This window comes from Caenorhabditis elegans, chromosome X (genome assembly GCF_000002985.6).
Source record: "Caenorhabditis elegans chromosome X".
Lineage (NCBI taxonomy): Eukaryota > Metazoa > Nematoda > Chromadorea > Rhabditida > Rhabditidae > Caenorhabditis > Caenorhabditis elegans.
In genome coordinates this window covers 10,200,786-10,219,331 of record NC_003284.9, presented here as the reverse complement: position 1 = coordinate 10,219,331, position 18,546 = coordinate 10,200,786, and the positions used below count along the sequence as shown (strand labels likewise).

Genomic DNA, 18,546 nt, shown 5'->3' with positions numbered 1-18,546 from the left:
TTTGTCTAACATTTTATTTTTCGTCTACGTATAACTGTTCTTGATCAGATAACGGCTACTAACTTATTTTGTTGAAACTTATATCATAAAATTTTTTTAAAATGATAATTTGAGTAGATCGGTCATAGTTCCATAGTATAGTATTTCCATTGCCATTACAATTTCATTTCTTATCATCAGCCACTCCATTTTTGAATTCATGTGCTCTTATTACTACAACCAAACCAGTTTTGAATACTATAATCTGTGGTAGATCAGTTCTTGAACTCTGTCGTATTTTTCTTCTATGCCTCTGTCATCCTTCACGTTCTATCTTCCCAATCACATGTTATGAAACTGGATAGTGATTTTATCTCAATGTGTTTCCTTTTATGAGAAGAATCTTCTCCATTCTTTCAAACAAAATCATCCCGTTTGTTTGTTTGCCTATTGTTTGTGACTCCTTTTGCAACGTGATCAGACAAACACTTTTTTTTTCAAATTTTCAAGTATAATCAAATGACAGCCATTCTGATAAGGTTAGATCCAAAATACATGATAAACGTCTGAACTATTGCAAACTCTTCTTCTCGCCATTAACAATTTTACATAAAGTATTTTGCAGAACATGCTCAGCGCTCAGCAGAAAACTTGCATTGCCCTCGTTGTTGGCAATTTACCTGTTTCTCTGAAAGATTCTCCGATAATAATGGATGTGGCAGATGAAAGTAAGAGACACATAATGGGAGGCGATCCGTTAGAATCGTTGTTCCTGAAATCAATTCGCCAAGTAGTCACCAATTATGCCAAAGTGAATCAAGCACAATGGGTTTTATTTCTAAAAAATAGTAAGTCTTTGTATTGATAGAATATTACATGTATGATCAGAAAACTTTAAAAAAACATAAGTCAGAATCCATACATTTTCATTTCTACATGGTCTGATGAAACACAGTTCTTTTCACAGTTTGGGAAACAGGAACTCTGTTGAACAATTTTAAAATTTTAACTGAATCCGTGTTTTACTTCGTAACTATTGGGAAAAGTGTAATATTGTGAAAAACTATTAATAAAATATTTTGTTAGTTGTTGTTTTTTTTTTTCTACGAAAAACACTAATAATCGTTTTTGAGCATTTTAATTATGTTTTTTTGAAGGACGATATACGATTTTGCAAAAAATTGAGTTCATTTTACAAGTGACCGCCATGTAATAATAAAGATAACCTAAAACAAATTAAGTTGAAAACAATTAGGTATTCAATAAATTTATTAAAATCTTCAGATCAACTCGACAATTTCTTCAACTGCTTTTTGAACAAATCCCCTGAACTAATGATGTCGCTTTTGGATCATTGTGCATGGGCTCCTTCAGAAATAGAGAAGGAAGCAAAAATAACAATAAAGACTACCCAGCTTTTAGCTGAAGTTGACAATAAAACATTAATCAATGTTGTTTTTGAAAAAGGAATTTTTGAATTTCCCATTTGGATTCCACATATTTTGCGACGTTTCTGTAAAGATGGAATCAACAAGATTAATATTCAATTTGAAGGTGCGTTAATCTCAAAGCTTTTTCTTGTCATTTGCGATTTTTAGGTTCACCAAGTGAAAACGATCTTCTTCACCATCTCGGACAACAACTATTTAAATTAATTCAAAACACAAATTTCTCTGAAAGAGAAAACATGTCCTATCCTGCTGCCTCCGCTGAATGGAAGTACACTGTTATCAAAGGCTCCGTGTGCTTTTCCGCGCATTCAAAACGCAAAGGAGGTGCAATGGTGTTTGCTAAATTTAACCGTTGTCAAGGAAACATTACACGGGATGTCAACGAGATTTTGAAAACGGATTTTATATAATTATGCTTTACACTATACTACTTTTTGTTTCAAATTTTGTGAATATATGTACTACAAAAGTTTATCTAACACATGGCCGCATAGTCAGATCTCCCATGTGTCACTTATTATTATAACCATTGTTTTTACTCTCATTTTCAGTTCAATTTTGATAATGAGAAATAAAATGTTATGCAAATTTTTTTATAAGTTAGTTCCTTATTTGGTACAAACGCCTCGAGACAATGGTGTTATTCAAGTAGCTTCGGAAAATTTAAAAGTGTAGAAAAATGCCTTCACATCTGTTTTGAAATACTTAAAAACATGTATTTTAACACAGCTGTGACGTCATAAATGTGTTTAAACACATTTTGCAACATTACTATAATAACCCCATAACTAAAATTGGTACATGTGTATTACATGCCCTCACTTTCAAAATGATTATTTCATTTTTACCGTGAGCACTATGAATTTTTTCTGCAGTTATTTTCGTGGCATTCTTTTTATTTTTCATTTATTACAAATTTTTAAATGATTTTCTCGGTTTCTGACAATTTTTTTTAATTCTGGAGATATTCTATGGAGTTTCTCAAAATTCAGGTTTCCAATTCTTCGAAAAAAAGCTGAGTTCCGGAGAAGTTTGAAACTTGCTTTTGTTTCTAAATTTCTATATTAACCAATCGGAGATAAAATTGAAAAAGAAAGGTTAGAAAACATCAAAATTGAGAAGGAAACGTATCAAGCCATTAAGCCATTTTACGTTAAGAAATGGTAAATGTCATATATTAGAGACAAATCTTTTTGATTCTCGGTCACGGTAAATGATAATTTATGTGTGAAAAATCTTCATGAAAATAAGGGCATGCATTACACAAGTACCCTAAATTTTTTCCACTGTTCTGAAAATGAAAAACTCGTATAATATCCATTTAGCTGGAAAATGGAGAGAAGCTGTTGGTATCTTGTTCATCATTATCTTTTCTGGAGTTTTCTTGAGAAGCGTCAGATTAATTATTTATGGCCTGCACTTGATTAAAACAACATTTCCAGTTTTTTATCGTTGCGTAATTGCTTTATAGTCTACATATGTGTGACTGATAAAACGTGATCATTGATGGGGGGCCAATTTAGTTAAAGGTGGGGTACCGAAATCTGGGAAATATTGTTAAATGACTCTAAATTTGCCACTGATTCCGAATATCTGAGTGAAGGAGTGCTTGAAAGTATAAAATTGTACTGATATGATTAGATTGCAATATTTGAAATTCTGAGTAAAAATATAAACAATAGTTGCACAACTACACAAAACTTTAAATATCAACACTGCCTGTTGCGTTTTTGATGTTTGTAAAAACAGGGAAAACTGAGTGTTCTGCGTTCAGACTCGAAATAAAAAAGCTTCCAAAAAATGAAACAATTTATGATATTTAGTGATTGATAGTACCATGCAAATGGTTTTCAACATTTTCGGCAACAGGCAGTGTTGATATTTAAAGTTTTGTGTAGTTGTGCAACATGATTTTGACATCATTTTGTATTTTGGTTCCAACGTTCTCATTGAGGGAGGGCAATTCTGACTTTTTGAACTTGTCGGAAAATATTTGTACTTCAAATGGCAACTGCCTAAACTAAAAAAAAACATATAGATTCGGTTGCATATGAAGTCATTTTTTATTGCTGATTTCCAGCTATGTTAAGAAGAATTTTGCCTTTTTGAGCTATCCAAATACAACATACATATATCTTACTTAACCTGTTTCACAAATAATAAGTGTTTTAAATCGTTCCCAAATCATTCAATGCTTAGAAAACAACAATGTTCTTTACACTTTCACTACACTTCCATTGTGGTTCGAGCGCGAACACCAAGATGCAGTATATGTTTCTCTCGTGCCTCCAATCTCTCAGTCTCACTTTTATGTCGTCGTCTACACGCGCTATTCGAATGTGCTGAATATTGATTTTTGTCAGCTTTTCATGTAAAATCTTAGGAAGAATAACTAATTGTTGTATTTTTCAGTATTGTAAATATGCCAAGACACCGGCATGCTCATGGGCTCGATCGTTTTCAGGAGCACCGTAAGTAAAGCTGTTAATTAGTTTTGAAAATATATAAATTTGCTTCCAGTGCGGCTCATGTCTGCCAGTGACTTGTACAACTTTATAGGACAATTTTTACTGGCTCCAGAAGAGGTCGTTTGTATGCTTACAACTTTAAAATTTGTTATCAGATTACAACAGGGCAAGTTTTTTTTTTCAAATTTTATACCCACGAGATTCTACTAACAATACATACTTTTCAAATGTTTGTCTTTTCACCCCATAAAAGTTGAGAAGGCTTATTTACTTTATTTTTTTACTAAGTTATAATTTGTTCAAAATCTTTTATTTTTAAGTGTTCGTGTTATGTACATGTAAAAATAGCGGACTAAAAAATTAAAAGTCAAATTGTAAATATTTTATATTTTTCAGTTTAAAAAACTAATAGAATAAGGTCATATGAAATGAGTACACGGAGTTTCAGTAATTTTTTAAATTAAAAAAACAATTTTGAGAATTACAAATCGTTTCCCTATAATTTTCAACTTTCAGGGCACGCACAAGGAAACTTGAAACCAAATTGTTTCAACGACACTGTCACTGCTCATTTGTATACTTTTCCATACAACATTCTGACAAACTGTATTTTTGCGTGTGAAGATTTTATTAATAAACAAAGAAAAGAATCTGCCGAGAATCTTAAACGTTCTCAACACTTTGGTAAGCATTATAGCTTCTTTGATTTAAAAACATGGATTTTCACTTTCAGAAAATGATAACATGAGACCAGCCGCAAAAAAAGCTAAAACAACATATCCAGCAGTCGATGAAATGGCTGGTTTTGAATGTTTGGAATGTGATGAGGAGTATGAGTACAATGAAGTATATTGTTTTTCGGAAAGCTCATAAGCTTTATTTGTTATACATTTCGTATCTTAAATTTCTAAAAATTGTCCCTGTGAATTTTTTCTCAGTGAAATGTCAACTTGATGGAATAAATATGTTTCCATAAATACATAAGTTTTATATATTTCTATATTTTCTTCAAGTTAAAGTGATGATTGGTGTTGTTCTTAAGTTTTTTCCAAACTAACTTCCAATTTCCAAAGTTTGCTATCTTTATTTTTTAATACTTCACTGTTCAAGAAATATGGAAAAATGCCAATTTCCCAATTCATGAAACACGAAGGCAACTGTTGGTGTTACAATTGGTTTAGTTCAAAACTTATTCAATGAATTGAAGAGTAAAAATGAACAAATTTTCAAGTTAACAAATTTCACTAATTAAAATTTTGAAAAATTATCTACGCTTGAAATGTTCTCTCTGTTGTTGCCTCTGATGAATTGAGATATTTGGCGTCTGTATTATTGTTTGTTGTCTGAAAAATTGGAAAGTTGTACTTCAAAACTGGAGAGCTTACCTCAGGAAAAGAGCAGTTGTAATTTTTACGATTTTCTTCTGGGGGTGTTGGTGAAGGAGTCAATTGAGTAGAATGCAATTGTATGTTGAGCACAGACTTACTTTCAAAATTTGCAATAAAAAGGGATGGTTTTAATAAGGTAGAGTTTTCTGAAGTTTTGAATTCAAAAGTAATTGTTACTGGAAAAATTAAGTTACCTTTGTTTCTCCAATTAGGAATACTCGGTGCGTCCTCCAATACAATTGTTTTGAGAGCTGAAATAAGTTTGAGTAGCAAAATTGTTGCCTTTCTTAAAACCGCAAATTGCTTATTAGCAAATCAATTGTATTTTTAAAGATTCTAAATAATTTATGAAACATGCTTTATAGCAGTTGAAAAATTGTGCTATTAAAAATTGCTCAAATACAGCCTAAATTTTTATTTCGTCAACATATTTTCAGAAAAAGAACGGAAGTTAATTTTTCTATGACTATCATACTATTTTGCAAGTATCAATAATTTAGTTTAAGTTTTAACCTTGGTCAAGGTAAATATTCTGTGGATATATTCACAAACATTTGTTTTTGTCTACTTATTGACAAAATACTTTTGATTCTATATAAAACAATGCGGAATAAACTATCAAACTACTCAAAATAAAGTGATAATTAGCCGAAATTCGCCGTCGACTACACATAGGAAAGTGTCGTGTACTCTACACGGACACACTTTTTTCTTGAAAACCGAACCGCAACGGCACACAAAACGCGTGGGCAATAGCCCGGCCGTGGCAGAGTCAAAATTATCTAATCCTACATCTAAAAATATGAGAGCAGGCAGAACCCCGTGTTTGCGTCACATATTGTTTATCGATTTTTTTTAGCTTAATGCAAGCTATATGAATTATAATTGAAATTTTGTATTGTTATGATTTTTTAAATGTCTTGATTCTCAGGTTAAATGTGAATGACCGAAACAAAATTTTCAACTGATATAAACTTATTTTGTGTGAAACATTTTTCACATACAAACTTATAATAAGTTCTGAAATTTTGGCTGGCGATGGTTCGTCCATGGACACCATGGAATATAGAGTGACATGTCGCACGTTAATATGCGACTTTAAAACTTTTCCAGCCCAAAATGGATGAGACGTGAATATTTGCAAAATATTAGAAACCTACGCGAATCTGAGAATACTGGAGGTATGATTTCGCCGGATTGACTCTGAGAAGGAAGAAGTGAACCATTGAAAGTGACCCGAAAATAATCATTGAATGGAAACACTGTATGAGCCATCTATAAAGGAATTAACTATCACGTGACAAAAAATCCAGGTTATTGCACAAAAGTTTATGAAACTGAATTTGAAAAATCTTCAGAATTTTGAATCAACAAGCTTTTTTAAATATACATTACAGCTGCTATAATAACGTGACGTAGGAAAAGAAAGAGAAGTTCACTGGTAGTAATAATGACAGCTAATTTTCCATAAAATTATGTCAGCTAATATATTTTTAAATACACTACTAAATGCAGTATATCAATGCATATAATTTTTCTAACACGTGAGCACATGATTTTATGCAAATAATTATTTTTAGATGTATAGTATCATGAAAAGGAACGGAAGAGTAGGCGCAGGAAGGAAACGAGAAATAATCCAAAAATATATGAGAAAATAGAAATGAAAATAGGATTGGGGAAAAGTGATGAAAACAGAAAACCAGGGAGTGTATAAATAACAAGCTCCTTGAAAACATACTTTTAAACTGTTAAACAATATGATTAATCGAACTCTTCTGTTTCGTTTGTAATATATTGTGTCAAAAAGTACCACACTGTTCATTACACTCATCCAGAATAGGAAAGATCTTATCCAGAGGGTCAAAGATTGAAATCTATCGAATATCTTATATTGGGTTTCTATTTCACCGAGTTTTCATTATTACGCTTGTTTGTAAAACGATTTTCGATATACAAGGCCTCTCGCCAAAAGCAAAACAAAAAACGAACGATGTGGTATTTTATGAAAACAATTGGGTGCAAAAATATAAACTGTTCGCAATTTTATAGTCAGTTGGTTTTAAGTTCCATTAAGTTCCGTTAATTTTTTTTTAACTTTGTTAAAGTTTCAAAAACCTCTTATGATTTTACATACTGTTCTATAAAACCAAAAACCATCAGAATTTTTGAAAGTTCTGTAAAGAAATGAAGAATATGTTTCAGATTATTATTGCAGTTTGCTCTAGTCTCAGTAGATTTGAGGATTTTTCAAAAATGCGGGCGAGCACTGTAGAAGTTGCACGGACGGTTTAGAGACATTTTGTAGAACTATGTAAGACTTTTTATAAAAATAGTCTAGTTTTATCAGTAGTTCATAATATGTCTGGAAAAAATGTCAAAATCGAAAATATCCGCTTTTGTTCAACCAAAATGCAACACAAATATAAAAGTTGTTGAAAACATTAGCTAAAATGAAACGAAATAAGAAGACTTTTTTGTCAGTTAAGCACAAAGTACCATGTGACAAAATTATAATGAGGAACAAATATTATGAAATGAAGAACAGCACAACAAGAGAAAAGATATGTATCGGTAGTTCTACTTCAAAACTAGTGAAATATTATTATAGTATTGAATGTTAATTAAAACAAATCCATTTTTACCAAAAAATTTTGGCATATGAAAATTTAAACAATTTAACTAAAATACCTATTGGGTTTTTTGTCAGCGGAAAAATCTTGGAAATTTATTAAACCAAAAAAAAATTTACGGTTTCAAGCATCCACGTATGTGCAATCATTTTTAACTTCCGGCGTGCCGTTTATTTTCATTTTCAAACTAATGGATGACGTGTTCAATCTACTGGGTGGACCCTAATTATAGAAACACGTTACGAACTCCGAAAGTCTACACGTGACAAAAATTCATGAATGAATTGGTACAATTTGTATTTTTCAAACAAAAATAAATGACCATGATGAGACTTTGTAATTTTAAAACATTACTTTACACTTTGCTACATACCATTCGAAATTCAAATTTGGTCTGCTATTGATAACCGGAACAGCTTTCAAAGCACAATTTTCCACATTCGACATGTTTTTCTTAAGAAATCAAAGTTTACGCAACTTCTTTTGGATGAAAACGGATTTTGTTAGACCCCAACCTCGGGATTGTGAAGTGGAGCAATCGCATCTTACGGAAAATAATGATTTGTTTACGCCTCAAGCTTCAATGGCGAATACTTTGAAAAGTGTTGCTCAGCTGCTGAAACTTCTGGATAAAAAAAACAGACAGGGGGAAATCTGTTGTCATTCTTATTTGTGCCACCAAAATCGACAAAAGTAGCTGAAAGTGATTGACTTTGAAATTTGCTCGCAAGTGGTTTTGAACGAGAATTCCAATTTTTGAGGATTTTAAAGCTTATTATTTTAAATATTGTTAACAGATTTTCTAGTTAAGTTTTGTATTTAAGTGTACTTTAAGTGTAGTAATTTTGCATTTCACGATTTTCCTCCTTTAGAAAATTATTTCTGCACACATTTTCACTTTTACGTGCCTTAGTTTTCATAATTTTGAGATTGCGGACACCGAAAAAAATATAAAAGTTAACATGTTATTATTTGTTTTAAATGTTTTACAGCAGTGTTAAATAAATAAATTTTAAACTGATTACATGTGCAAAGCCGATTGAAGTGTGGCGGTAACCCTTTGACCGACTTGGAATACCAAAATCCCTATACACACTTATCGTAACTGCAACCGTTCTTGTCATGTTGCCGCCCTCTTGGATTCATGAAAGCAATGACAGTTGTGATTACGCAACGCAAGGCGAAAGTGCTGGAAAATGTCAAAAAAACGCGAAGCAATGAAACAAAGAAGAATTAAGAAAAGAAACGGTAGGTCGTGGAGAGGTATCAGAGACATCGGATGGCGTCGGATGCTTTTTCTTCGTCTTCTTCCCACGTTCATTTTTGTTCTGTTCTTGTCTGTTTCGTTTTTCGTAACCCCTCCTCACTGTCATTCTTCTCATTTCCATCCCTCATTCATTTTTCTCCAGCCGTTTTCTGTTTCATGTTCGAGGGTCACAAATAACTACTTGCTTCACCCCAGATTAATGTTTGTTCTCGAATGATGTTGTGATCTACGGGGTATAAAGAAAACTGCAAATTTATATTCAAATTACTCAAACTGTCACTCAGTTCTTTTTTTTTGTTTAAATTCTTAGATTTGTCAACATCGGTGAATCACGTCACTCAATGAAACCTTTTCTTCGAATTTTTATTTTTTTCAACTCGAACCAATCAAGTAGAGCAACAATCAAAATGTAAATTTTTTGAAATCGTGGTTACATTTGAGTAAACGTGAAATATTCGATGAAGCAAGTGCTATCTCAAACCGGTTAGCCATATAAAAAATCATACCAATTGTTCTCCATGCGTTCTGTGTTGAGAGGTTTTTGCGGTTTCACCCTTTAACCCATCATTTCATTTTTTTTGCAATTTTGTTTGTATCATGATTGAACGAATCACACTGCTTTCCATTCCACGTTTAAGTCAAAGTATGAAAAACATTTTCTCATCCACTTTTTAATAGTTCACTACAGATCTATTTTATTTAAACGGGCTCCAAGGAGATTCTGAATATTATGCTCACTTATCAGAAACCTCACAAAATGGTTACCATGCTTGGAATCATGTTTTTGTGATACTATAACAGACTTATTTATCCTGCTACAAATATGAAATTACTCAAAACCAGAGTGCGTTTTATTGGGGTAGTTGCTGGTCCTCGAAAACTGTCAAATACGAGCTAATTTTAATTATCTACCCATAGAATGAATGAGCCTTTGATTGAGTTTCTCTTTTTATTGTCATGGTGAGCAGCGCTCAGCCATCTTCCCGTTGCAGTGTCAAAGCATTGTGCGCAGTGTTTAAAGTCGATAATTGATCGATTTTGTTCGCACAATGTATTTGCAAAAAATCTTCGTTTTTTGCAAACATCAATTTGACTGTCAATTCTTAATATTTTCCATGCTTTTTCTAATCTTGCATCCCCATTTTAAGAATAGAAGAAGTAAATTATTAGAATGCTAATTTATTCTGAAACTCATTACTGTTTTTCCGTATTGAAAACTTTAAAAAAATGTCTAACAAATGTTTTTCTATAAGTTCATAACTTTAAAAAATCACTAGAAAAAGTGCAAACTCACTCCATCAGACAATAATTAACTAACTGACCAGTGCCTATCAGTGACAACCTTTTTATCAGTAATTCTCGCTCATTTCGAGTGACCACTCCTAACACTACTTTTACACGCTTTACCCCATTTGAGAATTCTTTCCAATTATCATTCTCCGAATAAAAAGGAAAGTTGCAACTTGCACAAAGCACCATCGTCTCTTATTGAAACCATCTTTCTCCGTCATGTGGTCCATTGCGTATAGCCCCCTGGTGAGTAAGAGAAAATAAGATGCAAGTATACCATTAGAGTGATTATGACAGTCACTAAGCATTTCAATTGATATGTGCGTTTTGAAAGTTTTGTAGGATTGAATGATAGATAAATTGAGAACTACTGGTTGATAGTGTTTTTTTTTCAGCTTCACAGAAAATAATTTGTTTCATGCTCTTATTTTACGTTTACTCTCAAGTAACACACATTTATTTTCTAATCGATCGAGTATACGGTTTTCGTTGATCATTCTTGTATACAGTCTCATCTTCACGTCATCACCACACTGAGTCCGCACATCGCCTCCTTAGTCAGACAGGTCCACATTCACATTGCTGTCAACTCGCCATATTTCTGTTTTCTCGGTTTCTCCATTAACCGGCTCATTTGTTTTTGAGTTTCATGTTGAAACAACGGTACACTCGTATTTGCACGTCTTCGCCATTTTCAATTTTTCCGCATTTCCCTGCTGTTCGAGACGGTACGCTCAATCCGTTCGGAAAGTTGGATCTCTGCACCAAAAAAAGGTGGCAGAAACTGCTATGCACAATCTGATTTCTTACAGTTGTCAATTGATGACGTCACTAGAAGAAGTAATGAATACAAGTTTGAGTAAGGTATATTACTGATTCTCTGAATCGTGTAGACAACTATTTCGGGTGCCATGTTCCAATAGAGCTGGAACTTCTTTGATTCTATTTTACCTTTGGAAAATTTGAAGAGTGCTCCTTTTTAATAGATTATATTCTAGATAGCCTAAAAGTGGGGTAATTAAAGTGCACTCTTAACCAACGCAATAGCCGTTTGCTAGTCTCCCTTTTTGATTTTAATTACGGTCACTGGATTTTTATGTTTCCACTAATACCAGATTTACACTTTTGGGAAGTGCAATAGAAAACCATGTTGTTTTGCTCTAAGATTGAAATAGCTTGAAATTTAATAACCGATCCTTGATTGAAGTTGTCTTAGATATACATCCAGATCAATATATTTTTTTTGCGATTTTTATATTTTCTTAATTCAAACAGTATGAATATTAGTTTCAGTGTTTTTAACACTTTCAAACTTTCTATCCCTTTAAAACAACTGAAAACACAGAACATAGTTTTTTCTATTACAAATAATCATTATCAGTTAATTATGCCCCTTTTACGGACCATGCATTGCACTATCTAATCAACTTCATCGGTTAGATAATGTTTTGTGTCATGGAAAACACTTTCCCTTACGTTTTTCCTGATGATTTTTATCTTGCTTATGTATCTTAAATCGTTAAGAGTAGAGAAAAATGAAACAGCTGTTTTCTTTTTTTTCTTGGAAAAATGCCTGTGTAGATGGAAGAACATGGTGCAATAGAAACAAATTTATGAATTGTTCAAAAATTCGTCATTTTGAAGAAAGTACATCGACAGATGCACAAAATTTCGCAGAGAGTCTTTTATGCTTTAACAGTTCCAGCTGTCGTTTTGATGAATTTTCCATAAAGTACAAAGTTAGGGTGAAGTTTATTTGTGAAACGGGAATGCAATTCGTGAACTCATAAAGATTGTGCATGTTACTGAAACGTCTCTTCGTAATAGAAACCGGGGAAAAGGCATAAGTTGCATCATTAAGAGATGTTAGCTAGGGAAAGATGTGCACGAAGGTGTATTGTTATGTCCGAGTGTACAAGTGGAGGACGAAATATTGGTGATCTAGAATTCCGTTAGTAATTTAGATGCCTTACTAGTTACACAGTTCACGCAATAGCCGGCGAGCGTTAATTGTTGAAGTTATGTGCTATATTATGTGCCATTTTTGGAGATATTAATAATATTCACTCTTATTAGAGTATCCTCCCGTCCTATATATTTCATCTCCCAAGTTGTGTATGCGCAAGCGATGTGCACCAATTTTTAAAGGTGGTTGTAAACCGGCAGACCTCTTTCCAGACGGTGTCTTGTTGTGCGCATTCGCCTCTTCTCCTCCCCTTTGCAGACTGTTCATTTCTCGATCACAGTTGTCTCGTTTTTCATCTCCAACAATTGCGGACCACTGCATTGCCTCCTCTTCTCTCTCAGTCCGCACTTTTTTGGATCGATATTTTGTTTTTCATTGTGCATATCTCTAGTTTGTTGAGTTTTCTCTGTGTGATTCTTTGCAACTCTGTAAACATTATTATCTTACTCTTCTCACTACACGTCATCGCTTCCCAACATCTCGTCACTTCTCCTCACCCAAGAGGTGTCAATTCACACCTTAACATGATGGTGAAGTGAGCTCGAGTGGATAGTACTTCATCTCGAGCCCTCCTTCTGTTGCTTTATCTTACCGTCTCCTCTTCCCTAGTTTTTTCCTGTGAGAAAGGCACGCAACCATGCAACACATTGTGTATGGAATATCTAATTGCAAATTGCGCAAGAATTGCCTAGAACAACGCAATCATTTTCTCGGGGGAGAACGCAGTAATCTTGTTCGCTCAAACTATCTTCGTTTATTTTTGTGCGTGATTGTGGACTTGGCTGATCAATTTTTGCATCCATGATTTCTACCAAAAACTTTTAAAAAAAAAATGCACACATGTGTAGTAGCGGCTTAACATGTGAAGGACTATACTAGGTAGTTATAAATTGTATCACATCTTCTCAACCTAGTTGAATTTGTTGGAAACTTCATAATGCTTTTGGAAATTGTTCTATTCAGATCACTTTTGAATTTTAATTTAAGAAGTTGAACACGTTTCTTACTTTCCGGTACTAAAATATCAATTAAAAGGTAAAATTTTACTCTAAAACCATGTGTGAAGCTCACCTCATGCCACCCGTTTTTTTAATCGAAATGTGCTTGCTTGTCGAGCAATCTCCCAGTGGTGCACTCCTCCTCAGCTCCGCCTATCCTCCTCGTCTCTCCCCATCCTCTCACCCACAGGCAGGCATTCAGCGCAGATTAATACACGATACCAGCCTTCCTTATTGCTAGTTAATAGTTCCCTGCTTTAAAAACTAATTGTTGATTTCTAGATTCTAGCTTTCCATGTTCTCTTCATCAAATTGTTATCACGTTTTTCTCGAACTGCTGTTCTTTTCCTTTGTCAGCAGATTTTCCATTTCTTTCTTTTACCTTTCAGATAATTCTCTTACCAATTCTCTGTCTCTTCCCACTGTGAAAGTTGTCCGTTACTGCATTACTCAATAATTTTAATTTTCAGATGAGTTTCGAAACAAAACCTAACTATCTGTTACTGACAAATCCTGACACACCGCTTTCTGTATGCACATCTCCATACTACAGCCCTTCTGGAAAAACAGCTTCAATTCCATCATCAGAGGCAAGCAAACCAGAAGGAACAAATGGTCAATGGTCACATCTTCCGACTGGAGCTGTAAGTTTTTGTCGTCATCATTTTCATATTTTGTTCTGATTTACAAAGTTAATGCGTAGTTTCAAAATAGAAATCCAGGAATTAAACTGAAAACTAAATCTTCTCAATTTGCAGACGTACGTGACGGATGAATTCTCGTCAGAATTCCAAATCCAAAACGGATCGACAGCAGCTCAAAGTGGTAACGCCAACAACTACGCTGACCCTCTCTCACACCGTCGCTACTTCAATAACGTCAATGGGTACAATCACCATCAGTTCTATGATACGGCGTCACAAGCCAGCGTGAGCTCGCCGGCAACAAGTGGTAAGTTAGGGAGTCTATTTCTATCAAAATCTATCAGTAGGTGGGGCATATCATCAAGTGTGTGGTGACAAGTGGCAGCAACATCTACAGCAACACAGATTTTTTTCCTCACCTAAGAACATGTGTCTGAGAAGTGTTGCAAGTTTCCGAGTTTCTCTCGCCTTTTTTCTTTATTTCTCCCATTTAATTGATAGAAGAATGAGAGCAGAGAAAATGAAAAAGTCTAATAGACTTTGCAATCATTCTTCATCTCTTCCCTCTCTGGATCATATTTAGCTCGATAGGGACCAGATCAGTTGTGCTCTGTTCCACGTATCTTCCTGTATTCTAAGATGGCCTACTTTTGTACAACGAAAGTGAAGGCAAGCGGCTATGACGTGGTTGCGTAATAATCTCCAGGTTTCGTCATTTCTTTGGACGTCCGCTGCCAGACCACAGTGATGTATGGGTACGGTAATAAAAGAATGCCGATGGGTGAAAGAAGAGGAGAAGACGAAGTGTAATAAAGGAGGAGAACGTAGAGAACGGTGAAAGAGTGCGATGTAGGCGTGGTAAAAAGACTGTGAGAGTGAGAGAGACAATGAGAACGCATATGCCACAAATCTTGAAGATGTGGCTAAGAGCTTACTGAGTCGCGGAGAGAACGGGACCAAGGAAAACTAGGTAAATACTATCACGTCATCATTGAGAAGGAAACAAATATGGTGTGCACAGTGTACTTCAATAAATTTCACTGGTATACATAGCATGTTAAATCTGTAATCTGCCAAGTTGAGTTAAATTTGTATATTTCTGATGTGTAAATAAGTTTAGAAAAAGAATAAAACAGAAGAATTCGAAGAATCGAAGAAATGTTGTATGACCATATCACCCACTTGAAAATTGACTCTTCTAAAATTTCTTAGATAATTTTACATTTACAGTAACTTCATCGTTGTCTCCTCCTGATTCCTTATCAAATGGTCATACCACTCAACGTCATCACATTGGGAAGGCGATCTCATTTTGCAAAGTATGCGGAGACAAAGCAAGTGGATACCATTACGGAGTGACGTCATGCGAAGGATGCAAGGTAGGCATGAATGGTCCTAAAATGATCACTAATCACGTGGTTCTATTGAATTTAATGAAACCCTTCTCCACTCATAAATCCCCTTCTTGTTCTATTTACGAAACCTATATTTATGACCGTCTTATTTGATTTTTTGTTTTCCCTTATGTTAGACCAAGAGCGAGAGAATGAGCACTTCCCCAACACAAATTGCGCAATTATTTGGAGACTGTGTATTGCTATGTGCATTAAGGACTCTCTTTTCCCATTGTGCGAGTGTCTTGGATGCATACTAACATAAGAGGAACAAGCCTTACTCGGCAAATACATATAATGACGGTTAATAAAACATGGTTGGTTGGTCTGCTGAGCAAGTGCGTTAGATACAAAGAAAAACATCAACTGAACGAGAAAGTTTAAGCGGATAAGATGACTAATTTAAATTTGAATCCCTCATTCTTCCCTTCTTTATTCTTGGTCATTTACACATCACAACGCCCCGCTCACATTTTGAGATTTCAAAAAATGGTTCGACTTCAGCACAAAGGCAGTAAATCCTTTACAAGGGGCGTACTCTTGGCACCGACACGTGCCATCAAATTAGTTTTTTTTTGAATTAACTATTTCTTTCAGGGATTCTTCCGTCGGAGCATTCAGCGCAAGATTGATTACCGGTGTTTGAAACAGCAAGTTTGTGAGATCAAACGCGAGAGCCGCAACAGATGCCAGTACTGTCGTTTCAAAAAATGCCTTGATTCTGGAATGTCAAAAGATTGTAAGTTTGATCAGATAGAAGTGTGCAACAATTTTGTGGTGTCAAACACACCTGACGCAGTTGGCTCAATAGGGTTTACACAAATGATAATTTATTAGAAATCAAAGTCTATTGAGGTTTTAAGGTTTGATCACTGTGAAGCCTCAATAAGCTGAAACGAAAACGATTTCTATATTCGTCATAAAACCTGAAACCATTAGTTTTTCTGAAAACATTTCAAGCTAAATTTTCACATGTTCAAATAGTGTTCTATAGGATTCACAAGTACTCATTAAAAAAAGAAAAAACTCATAAAAAAAAGAAAACCGTACCTGTTTTAAGCAAAAACTTTTTGGAAGACCGAGTTCAAGTTTTTCAAAAAAAATAAAGATTTAAATGTTGTTTCAGCTGTTCGCCAAATGAAGTTCAGAAATGCAATGCGAGATGATAAGAGCCCCGATTCCGTTTTTGTTCCGGAAATCTCAACGCTAGAACGGCAAGAAGAAGTTGACGCCGTATATGAAGCTGTACTCCGAGCACACACTACCTTCTCATTTTACACTGACATTAAAATCCGAAGTATTGTTGCAAGACCATTCAATGTCGTAAGTAACTTTTGGGCATGTTTTTAAAATCATACTAAACGTTAAAATGTTTCAGAGAATCAATGAAGACTCAAAAATGAATCGATTGAATGCCTGGCAGATTTATGCTCATGAAATTGACGTGGACATCAAGGAAGTTGTAAACTTTGTGAAAGAAATTCCAAAATTTAATTTCATTAACGGAAACGACAAAGCAGTTTTACTCAGGAAAAACGCTTTCCCACTCTACTTGCTTCGCATTGTTCGTGGAATGTCGAACAGAGGGCTTATGCTTCGAGATGGAAGACTCATTGACTTTAAGTCTCTTCAACTGCTCTATGGATCATTGGCGGACGAAATGCTTGCATTTGCAAACCATATCATTACAATTGGATGTACAGACGGAGATATTGCACTATTCATTGTCCTTATTCTTTGCCAGCCACTAACCACGGAACAACAATTTTCTACTAACTTCAAAAGTCAATTGCAGTTGCTGGAAATGTTTGATTTTTACAAGAAAGTTCTTTTCCAAAAAATGACATGCCGCATTGACGGATGCGATACATACAAACAACTTATGAAATGTATTCATGAATTGAATCGACTTAGTAAGTTGTATTTCATACTGATATTTTGTTTTATTTTATATCAACTTTTTCCAGATGAGCTACATAAACAGCAACTCAATATTCTTCGAGAAAATTTGTCGTTTTTAAACCTGCCTCCTCTCGTTGTGGAAATGTTCCAACTCTCAACACTTCCGTTGCCTGTTAACCATAACAACCAAGAGGTAATTATTAAGGAGCTATAGATGGGAGGTTAATATTAAACTTAATTCAGAACCAATATACTCCTGCTCCAGAGCATCAGAGCCCTCAACCACAGCAGCCAACGCCAAATCAACAACAGACTCCCGTTCACTGCTAGCCACCTTTGTCAGATTCTCATCCGTTTTCATTCCAACACAATTCACCTTCAAATAATTTCGCTTTAATGTAGTTAAGTATTCAATCTCTCCTTCCTGCCCGTTTCCAACCCAAAAGTCACGTGTCTGATGACTGCTGTTTAATAATTCTTGCAAGGATTGCCACAATCCAGCATTTTGCTTTCTTTCTCAATAATCTTAATCTTTTTTGTCATAAGTATCACAACCAGACGGTTCTGGTTTATTCACGATTGGTATCATTAAAATGATTTCCGTGCTATAAATTTAGTATTTGAAAGAATGCCTTAATAACTTCAATATTGCAGTTTTTAATAACCCTCTGTAGGTCCAGTCCAATCGAGCTCCAAAAATGAAAGGCGTACCGATGTCAATAGAGAAACATTAATTATTTAATTTTCAACGAGTTGTAGAATTACTTTCGTTATTGATTATGAAAACGTATGCGAGTAAAACCAAAAACATCGACATCGAACATCGGAAAAATCGAGACACATGGCCGTCGACCTCTATCAGAATGGCTCCGATCTCGATTGAACTGACTTTTACCTCGAACAAGCAACTTGTCACAGGGTTCTTACTATTCAGTATTCAGCAAAAAGTGAGCACACCTGTATTGACTGAACAATATAGAATAGTTTTGGCTATTCCGTTAGGAGATGTTAATGCATTATGAAAGATTTATTTTTTTCAAGACCAAACGAAGGCATGATTCTTTTAACTTTCCTAAGAGCTTCATCTTCATGCGTTAACTGTGCTAGAAAACAAGAAGTTATGGTTATGAGAAAATTACAGGACGAGTGATATTGTTTTTGAAATA

General features: G+C 34.5%; 4 protein-coding genes and 1 non-coding gene across 5 annotated transcripts; 4 read left to right on the top strand and 1 right to left on the bottom strand.

The window, feature by feature from the left end:
• The first annotated feature begins 402 nt into the window (after positions 1-402).
• Positions 403-2,023, top strand: F44A6.5 (FBA_2 domain-containing protein). Its single transcript, NM_077316.9, has 4 exons — positions 403-518; positions 605-827; positions 1,264-1,533; positions 1,578-2,023. Exons 2-4 carry the CDS (start codon positions 608-610, stop codon positions 1,838-1,840), a joined length of 753 nt encoding a protein of 250 aa, NP_509717.1. The 5' UTR covers positions 403-518; positions 605-607; the 3' UTR covers positions 1,841-2,023.
• A 1,813-nt stretch (positions 2,024-3,836) lies between these two features.
• On the top strand, positions 3,837-4,889 carry F44A6.4 (uncharacterized protein). Its single transcript, NM_077315.3, has 4 exons — positions 3,837-3,901; positions 3,951-4,064; positions 4,415-4,582; positions 4,632-4,889. The coding sequence occupies exons 1-4, from the start codon at positions 3,853-3,855 to the stop codon at positions 4,769-4,771; spliced, it is 471 nt and encodes a 156-aa protein (NP_509716.2). The 5' UTR covers positions 3,837-3,852; the 3' UTR covers positions 4,772-4,889.
• A 74-nt stretch (positions 4,890-4,963) lies between these two features.
• On the bottom strand, positions 4,964-6,563 carry F44A6.3 (uncharacterized protein). Its single transcript, NM_077314.3, has 4 exons — positions 6,447-6,563; positions 5,481-5,537; positions 5,284-5,432; positions 4,964-5,241 (listed from the first exon to the last, which is right to left on the bottom strand). Exons 1-4 carry the CDS (start codon positions 6,559-6,561, stop codon positions 5,167-5,169), a joined length of 396 nt encoding a protein of 131 aa, NP_509715.1. The 5' UTR covers positions 6,562-6,563; the 3' UTR covers positions 4,964-5,166.
• Positions 6,564-10,932: 4,369 nt separating this feature from the next.
• On the top strand, positions 10,933-10,953 carry 21ur-14459. The gene has a single exon (NR_071945.1).
• A 2,957-nt stretch (positions 10,954-13,910) lies between these two features.
• On the top strand, positions 13,911-18,003 carry sex-1 (Steroid hormone receptor family member cnr14; the record flags this gene model as incomplete). The annotated part of the gene is made up of 8 exons (NM_001029491.5): positions 13,911-14,084; positions 14,199-14,391; positions 15,315-15,463; positions 16,076-16,217; positions 16,605-16,801; positions 16,857-17,391; positions 17,446-17,573; positions 17,624-18,003. 8 exons carry the CDS (start codon positions 13,911-13,913, stop codon positions 17,708-17,710), a joined length of 1,605 nt encoding a protein of 534 aa, NP_001024662.1. The 3' UTR covers positions 17,711-18,003.
• Between the last annotated feature and the right edge of the window lie 543 nt (positions 18,004-18,546).